Genomic DNA, 9,436 nt, shown 5'->3' on the forward strand with positions numbered 1-9,436 from the left:
CTTCCACTAGCTATAAGCCTTCAAATATTCCTAACTATGTGGTTCCGAGTGTTGGAGCTCTGTCCTGAATCTGCTTTGCGTGGTATTCTGTGGTATTGCTGTAGGTGAACCTCACTACACCTCCACCTTAGCCACCATCAAGCCCTTCCTCTTCCTTCCTGCACATACATTTTTAATTTTTAGTATGTTCCAATCATCTATTTTCTCCACTTTTTTGTGTGTAATTTTCAAGATGTTTTGCAGTCTATGTATGCCCTTTATTAGATCCCTCACATTTGTCTGTATTTTTTACTAATGGCCTTTATAATTCTGGGATTCACATTTAGGTCTTTAATCCATGCTGAGTTGGTTTTTGTATGAGACATGAGGTAAAGGTCTTCTTTCAGTCTTTTGCTTATTGCTTTCCGGTTCTGCCAGCACCATCTGTTGAAGAGACTATCACCTCCCCATGCAATACACTTAGGTAATTTGTCAAAATCTATTGGCTGTATGTCGATGGATTAAATTCTGGATTCTCGATTCTGTTCCATTGATCAATGTATCTTCCAATGTACCAGTACCAGGCTGTTTTGACCACTGAAGCCATGGAGTAAATTTTGATATCAGGGAGTGAGAAGTTGCCATTCTTATTCTTATTCTTATTCTTAAGCAGTGCTTTGCTTATCCTGGGTCTCTTTCCTTTCCATATAAAGCTTGTAATTGTTTTTCCATTTAAAGAATGTCATTAGAATCTGGATTGGGATTTCATTATGTGTAAATTACTTTGGGCAGTATTGACATTTTCAAAATGTTAAGTCTTCCTATCCAACAGCATGGTACATTCTTCCATTTTTGTAGGTCTCTTTTGGATTCTTGTAGTAGTACTTTGTAATTTACTTTGTATAGGACCTTGGTTTCTCTGGTAACATTTTTTCCTAAATAATTCATTCTTTGGGCAGCAATTCCAATTAGTATAGCTTTCATAATCACCTTTTCAGCACTGTTGTTATAGGTGTAGAAGAATCTAACTGATTTTTGTATGATAATCTTATATTCTGCCACATTGTTGAATCTACCAATGAGGTCTAGTAGCTTTTTTACTGAGACTTTGCTTATTTTTTATGTATAAGACCCTAATGTCTACAAATATACTTCCTCTTTACCAATTTGGATGCCTTTATTTTCTCTGTCTTGCCATATAGCTCTTGCTAAGACTTCCAGCACAATGTTGAATAGAAGTGATGACAAAGAGCATCCTTGTCTGGTTCCCATTCACAGAGGGAAGTCTTTCAGTTTCTCTCCATTGAGAGTAATGTAGGCTGTTGATTTTGCATATATGCTCTTAATTATGTTGAGGAATTTCCCTTCAATTTCCACTTTGTTGAGTGTTTATAGCAGGAATGGATGTTGGATTTTGTCAAATGCATTTTCTGCATCAATCGATATAATCATGTGTTTTTCTTTCCTTTTTTCTTTTTTACATAGTGGATTACATATTGATTGTTTTTCTAATCTTTAACCATCCTTGCATCCCTAATATGAATCCCAATTAATCATGATGTATTATTTTTTTTTAATGTCCTGTTGGCTAGGATTTTGTTGAGAATTTTTACATCTATGTTCATGAAGGATATTGGTCTATAATTGTCTATCTCAGCGATGTCCTTCCTTGGTGTTGGTATGAGAGTTATGCTTGCTTCATAAAAAGGATTAAGGATTTTTTCCATCCTCTTCTATATTCTGGAATAAATTGAGTAGAAATGGTGACAGCTCATCCCTGAATATTTGGTAGAACTCACCAATGAAGCCATCTGTACCTGGACTTCTTTTGGTTGTGAGTTTTTTGATGAACTGATCATTTTCTTCTTTTTTTATAGGTGTGTTCATATCCTCTATTTCACTGTGTGTGAGTTTATGTAGGTCATATTTTTCTTAAAATGTATCCATCTCTTCTAAGTTTTCAAATTTGTTAGAGTACAGCTCTTCATAGTATTTTGTTATTAACTTTGTGATTTCCTTTGGTTCTGTTGTGACATCACCCATGTGGTTTCTAATGCATGTTATTTGTGTCTTAACCCTCTTTTCTTTTGTTACATTTTCCAATGGTCTGTCAATTTTGTTAATAATTTTAAAGAACCAGTTTCTTGTCCAGTTGATTCTTTCTATAGTTTTTCTGATTTCCACCTCATTTATTATCACTTTGATCTTTATTATTTCTTTTCTTTCAGTGACTATAGGTTCCCTCTTTTGGTCTGTTTCTAGTTTCTAGAGATGCTGTGTTAAGGTGTTAATTTTGGTTCTTCTCTGTGGATGTGCATATGTATCACAATAAATTGTCCTCTCAGCACCACTTTTGCGGTGTCCCAAAGATTTTGGTATGTTGTGTTTTCTTTCTCATTTGTTTCTAGGAACTTTCTGATTTTATGTTTAATTACTTGTATTATCTACTCACTCTTCAGCAGGGTGTTATTCAGTTTCCATGTATTAAAGTTTCTTTCCTTGGTTTTCTTAGTGTTGTTTTCTAGTTTTCTGGTACTGTGGTGTGAAAAGATGCTTTGTAGTATTTTAATATTTGTTAATTTGTGGAGGCTTGCTTTGTGACCTAACACATGGTCAATTCTGGAGAATATTCCATGGGTACTGGAGAAGAATGTATATTGTGCTGTTGTTGGCTTGAATGTTTTGTAAACATCATGAGGGCAATTTGATTGATTGTGTTGTTTATTTCCTCTGTAGCTTTGTCAAGTTTCTTTCTGGTTTTCTGTCCTTTTTCTAAAGTGGCATATTAAAATCTCCCACAGTAATTGGAGATTTATCTATGTCTTTCTTCAATTTTAGTAGGGTTTGCTTTATATATCATGGCACTCTTTCATTGGGAGTGTAGATGTTTATTATGGTTATGTCTTTTTGCTCAGTTGACACTTTAATCATGAGATAGTGTCCTTCTTTATCTCGTATGCTGATTTTTGCCTGAAATTTCATTTTATCAGAGATTAGTATTGCCACTCCTGCTTGTTTTTTATTGCAGTTAACTTTGTATATTGTTTTCCATCCTTTAACTTTTAGTCTGTTTTTGTCTTTGTGTGTATGGTGTGTCTCTTGCAGGCTGCATATTGAAGGGTCTTGTTTTCTTATCCTTTCTGCCACTCTCTTTCTCTTCACTCATGCATTAAATCCATTGACATTCAGTGCAATTATTGATAGGTGTAGACTAATTGCTGTCATTATGTTAATTTTTTTGTGATGCTGTTCATTCCTTTGTTCTGCATAACTTTGTGATCTGAGTTCATGTTTTTTGTGCTAATTCTTCTCAAAATTTTCATTGGAGTTACCCTATAGTTTATTAAGTTTTCCATGCATTTACAACAGTCTATTGTGTCCTGATGTCTACTTGACCTCCTCATCTTCTGAATCTCTATTCCTATAGTTTTCCTTTCTTTGACATTGTTAATATTTTGGTCTGTAATAAGATAATATCTATACAGACACCTGATATGCCACTGCAGGTTAATATGCTGGACTGCATGGTTGGTTTGAACATCAGTGTAACTTTGAACCACAGATTGGCAGTTCAAGCTGAACAGCCTCTCCTTGGAAACCCTATATAGGGTCTCTATGAGTGGGAATCTATTTAATGGCACTTAACAACAGCAATATGCCTAAAAGAATGACTTTTTTTGTATCACTAATATTTAAATTATGCTAGCATAGTGGTTTAAATATTTAAATTCTGGTAGCATAGTGGTTACTCAAGGTCAGCATTTCAAATCTATGCCATTGGTAATCTGTGGCACCTTGGGTTAATGCACAAGATTGGAGGGTCAAATTAACTAGTCACTCTTCAAAAACCCTATACAGGGTTTCTATGAGTCAGAACCAACTCTACAGCCCCTGACAACAACAACAAACAGAAAGGAAGCTGGGATTTTCACATTAGAAATCTGTAAGACTAGTAACTTTTTCATTACCAACACCATTTTCTTAAAAATAAATAAATAAAATAAAAACATAAACAGTGACTATGCACATGCACCTCACCATATGGAATATTTAGGAATGAGCTGGAATACACCTCTGGGGAAAGACAATAAGAAACCTTAATATCATCAGTCAAAACAAGGCAAGGAACTCATTGTGGAGCAGACCATTAATTGCTCATATGTAAGCTCAAAAGCGCTAAAGATAACTGAAACAACTACAGAAGAGCTGAAATAAAGCACTGATTCTGACTTACCTTAATTCAGAGACCACTTCAATATAAGATTGGGTCCATTGAACACGAAGGACAGAAGTGAGATAACATCAAGAATATCACATATGAAGATAGCAAAAGGTCATTAAAAAGTAGGCAAAAAGTGGATATATAAAAAGTCTGTGAAACTTATTCTTGAACATTGCTGTTGTTATGAAATGCCATTGAGTCAATTCCAACTTGCAACAATTCTGAATAGGGTTTCTGAGGAGTGGCTGCTAGGTTTGTACTGCCGACCTTGTGGTTAGCAGTCCATTTCTTCTCCTACAACTTATCCTAAGGATTCTTGAACATAGGTTAGCTAAAGTTAAAAGGAGAAATGACATAGAGTTGAATAGAAAAATTCAAACAACAGCTCAAGAAGATAAGATAAAATATTAAAAAAAAAAAAATGTGTGAAGACCTGGCATTAGAAAACAAAAAGGGAAGAATACACTCAGCATTTCTCAAGCTAAAAGAACTGATGAAAAAATTCAAACCTCAAGTTGAAATAGTGAAGGACTCTAGGGTACAAAATATTGACCAATGAAGGAACATCAAAAGAAAATGAATATACTGAGGAGCTGTACCAAAAAAAATTGGTAGATGCTTAATTATTTCAAGAGGTAAAACATAATTAGAACAACGGGTACTGAGAAAAGAAGTCCAAGCTGCACTAAATAAAGGTAATGGCAGAAACAAGGATCCAGGAATTTATTAAATACTGATAGAAGTGTTTCAACAGCCTGAAGCCAGACTGGAGGCATTCATTTATATATAAAAAAAAATTGGAAGATAACTACCTGGTCACTAATTGAGAAAAATCCATATTTGTGTGTATCCAAGGAAGATGACCCTACAGAATGTGGAAATTATTCAACAGTATCAATATCCAAAAATCCAACAAATTATGCAACAATCATCAGTATCATACACAAGTAAAACTGTGCTGAAGATATTTCAAAAACAGTTTCAGCAGTGCATTGATAGGGAGCTACCAGAAATTCTAACAGGATTCAGAAGAGGATGTAAGATGAGGGATGTAATTGCTCTCATTAGATGGATCTTTTCTGAAAGCAGAGAATACCAGAAAGATTCTTACTTGTGATTTATTGGCTATGCAAAGACAGTCTATTGTGTGGATCATAACAAACTATAGATAACTTTGCAAACAATGTGAATCCCAGAAACCTTACTTGTACACTTGTAGAAACTGTGCATAGACCAAGAGGCAGTCATTCAACTGAACAAGGGGATACTACATGGTTTAAAATCAGGAAAGGTTTGCATATGGGTTGTATCCTTTTATAATACTTATTCAGTATGTAAACAAAGCAAATAATCCAGAAATTTGTAATATATGAAATATAATATGACATCAGGATTAGAGAAAGGCTAACAACCTGCCATTTTCAGATGATACAACTTTGTTTGCTGAAAATGAAGAGTACTTGAAGTATTTATAGATACAAATCAAAGACTACACGATTCAGTAAGGATAACAGCACAATGAAACAAAACAAAACAAAACAAAAATCCTCACAACTGAATCAACAGATAATATTCACAATAAATAGAAAAAAACTTTGATAATGTCAAGAATTTTGTTTTACTTGGATCCATAATCCTCTCTCATGAAAATAACAGTCAATAAATCAAATGCTGCATTACCTAGGACAAATCTGCTTCAATTTTTTTTTTTTTTTTTTTAAGTATTAGAGAGCAAAGATGTAACTTTGAGAAATAAGGTGTGCCTGACACAAACCAAGGTGTTTTCAATCACCTGAAATGCATGTGAAAGCTAAACAGTGAAGAAGAAAACCGTACAAGAATCCATGCCTTTGAATTATGATGTTCACAAAGAGTATTGAAAGTCCCATGGTCTATCAGAAGAAATAAATCTCTTTTGGAATAAGTACAGCCAGAATGTATTCCCTTGGACTGCATCTCACACACTTAGGATGTGTTGTCATGAATGCCCGATCCCCAAAAAAGGACTTCATCATTCGTTAAGTAAAGGTTCAGCGATAAACAGCAAGACTTTAAGTGAGATGGAAAAATATAGTTAATGCATCTCAAGCATAAAAACAATTGTGAGAATATCATAGTGTTTCATTTTGTTGTGAATAGTGTCACTAACAGAAATAATATTTAACAGATTTTTAATTGTAATCATCCTATAGTTTTATTTCTTGTGTTGTGCTTGTATGGTTCTGATTAAGTTAACACTACCTCATCAGTACCATTAGGTAATATGTTCTTTCTTCTTTTGTTTTTGGAAACTTCTTTTTCTTAATTCTTTTATTGTGCATTGAGTGAAGGTTTATAGGGCAGATCATCAATTTTATATTCAACAAATTGTTGCAATGTTTAAAATTCCCTCCATGCACTATCAAATAACAATATTTATCTATTTTACCCTCTGTGTTTGTGTGATGTATGCATATCACATTGAAAATATGTATTAGTTCAAATGTCCAAAAGGCACACTTTGCAAGCCACTCTCCTGCCCACAAGTATACTGCCTTTCTCAGTCCGTGGGCCTATAGTTCCTATGCTGCTCCATCTCTCTATACAATGGCCACTACCACCATCTCTGATGTTGCCAGAAACTTTTAAGAGGGATTGACTTCAACCCTACAAATGCTCAATAGAATTCCCCATTAAGCCTGTCTGATACTCAACTTTTCTGAGTTGTTATTTTTAAGTGTCGTCAAGTCGATTCTGACCCATTGTGACCCTTTATAGGGTTTCCAAGGAGTAGCTGGTGAGCTTGAACCACCAACCTTGCAGTTCAAACAACTTTGCAGTCTGATAATTAGCCCATTGCAAACTGAAAATGTCATCGATGCTTAAACATTCCTCAGCATTCTTGAGTTGAATGTCTCTAAATCAGGATTGCATAGATAAAGCTGAAAAGCACAGAAATTAATGAAGAGTTTGAGGGAGAAATGTTTTGCAACAACTGAGAAATTTTTCTGAAGGTGGTGTATAGTCTTAAGTGTGATTGTTTTACTTTTAAAGGTTATAAATTTAAATTGTAGACACAGTGCTAAGTATCTGTTTTCTTGTTTTCATTCATCAACATTTCTTTACTTTCCCAAAGGTGTCTCTGCAACCTGGAGCCACAGAATCTAACACATACCTCTGAATTCCTACTCCTGGGCCTCTCAGAGGATCCAGAATTGCAGCCCTTCCTCTTTGGGCTCTTCCTGTGCATGTACATGATCACTGTGGTTGGGAACCTGCTCTTCATCCTGGCTGTCAGCTCTGACCCTCACCTCCACACCCCTATGTACTTCTTCCTCTCTAACTTATCTTTGGCTGATATTGGTTTCACCTCTGCCACGATCCCAAAGATGCTTCTGGATATCCACACACACCACAGAATCATCTCCTATGTCGACTGCCTGATTCAGTTGTCATTTTATTTGTTTTTTGGATGTATGGATAACCTACTCCTTACAGTGATGGCTTATGATCGATTTGTGGCCATCTGTCACCCACTTCACTACCCAGTTATTATGAACCCTTACCTCTGTGGCTTGCTGGTTTTGGTGTCTTGTTTTCTCAGCCTCTTGAACTCCCAGCTGCACTGCTTTATGGTGTCACAACTTACCTTTTGCCCAGAAGTGGGAATTCCTCTGTTCTTCTGTGACCCTTCTGTCCTCCTCAACCTTGCCTGTTCTGGCACCATCACCAAAAACATTCTAGTCTATTGTATTGCTGCCATTCTTGGTGGTGTTCCAATCTCAGGGATCCTTTTCTCTTACACAAGAATTGTTTCCTCTATACTAAGAATTCCTTCATCCGATGGCAAGTATAAAGCCTTTTCTACCTGCAGCTCTCATCTGTCAGTTGTTTTCTTATTTTACGGAACAAGTATCGGTGTGTACCTGAGTTCAATTATCTCTCCTTCTCTCAGGAGTGGTGCAGTAGCTTCAGTGATGTACTCTGTGGTCACTCCCATGCTGAACCCTTTCATCTACAGCCTGAGGAACAGGGATATCAAGAAGGCCTTGCAGACATGCCTCAGTAGACGAGGATAAAGTGAATATTTGTACAGTCTAATTTGGTATATGCATTAGAACGGTAAAACACTGTTGTTGAACTGACAAGCATGTCCCATGGGTTATATAATTTTTGTTGCTCATTGTTTTCATTGATGTTTCAATTCAAACATTTTTCCTTTGGCCTATTTGTGGGGGAGGAGACTGGATGATTTCTTGAATCTGTGATACACTCAAATATATGCCCAATTGAGTTCTAAGATTCCTGGTATGGCATTGTAAACATTGGACCGCAAGGTTGGTTTGAACCACCAAATTAAGTAACACATGCTAGGGTGATCCTGGAGGCTCAGGGTTCTATCACCATTCCACCTTTTTTCACAAGCGTTATATATGCCATTGCCTCCTTTTGGGGCATGCTGAGACTCAAATTTGAATTTCACATCATATGAAAATCAAATGATTTCACAGAAAACCATGGCTTTCCTCTGTAAATAACTCCTTAATAAAGTTACTATGTTACCTTCCTTCAGAACTGAACTTAGCATCTCATCAACAAGTTACCATAGCTTTAAACTATGCCTGTGAACAATATATGCTAGTCATATTTTTGGTTTTATGTGTTATTTGGTATGATTAATTTCTAGACCTACAATATTAAAAAATGTTTCTTATATAAATCCATGGTAATTATTTCTTCAGTTTGACCATTTCAGACTATGAAGGTTTTCATAAGAATACTCAGCTTTTAGATACCAGGGGAAACCTATGTTATCATTTGCTTGCACTTTCATAAGAAATTCCTAAGTGACACAAACCATTAATCATATGGCTACTAACTGGAAAGTTCATGATTTGAGCAAACCCAGCAGTACCTCAGAAGACAGGGTATGCAACCTATTTCTCAAAGGTCCCAGTTACTGAAAATGCCATGGAACACAACTCTACTCTGCCACACATGGGGTGACCAAGAGTCTGAATTAACAGAATGACAAGTGATTTCTTATGTTTTGGTGTTTCATACTGGTGAATATATTTTGTTTATTCTACAAAAATTATTTTCCAGAAAAACACTTACCATATTTAGTCATTTACTAGAAGTCACATAAATTCAATCCTGCAAACCACATGGCTTTTTGTATATTAAATATTACATTCAGAAACCCCTAGCTATGAGGACATGGAGAAATAGAGCAGCTGAGGACTGTAGACTCAT

The 9,436-nt window shown here is 35.6% G+C and overlaps 1 protein-coding gene across 1 annotated transcript; it reads left to right on the top strand.

Moving 5' to 3' along the window:
• The first annotated feature begins 363 nt into the window (after positions 1–363).
• On the top strand, positions 364–8,259 carry LOC102827015 (olfactory receptor 7E24-like). Its single transcript, XM_006877870.1, has 2 exons — positions 364–368; positions 7,317–8,259. The coding sequence occupies exons 1-2, from the start codon at positions 364–366 to the stop codon at positions 8,257–8,259; spliced, it is 948 nt and encodes a 315-aa protein (XP_006877932.1).
• Positions 8,260–9,436: the final 1,177 nt, after the last annotated feature.

Source organism: Chrysochloris asiatica, unplaced genomic scaffold (genome assembly GCF_000296735.1).
Source record: "Chrysochloris asiatica unplaced genomic scaffold, ChrAsi1.0 scaffold00654, whole genome shotgun sequence".
NCBI lineage: Eukaryota > Metazoa > Chordata > Mammalia > Afrosoricida > Chrysochloridae > Chrysochloris > Chrysochloris asiatica.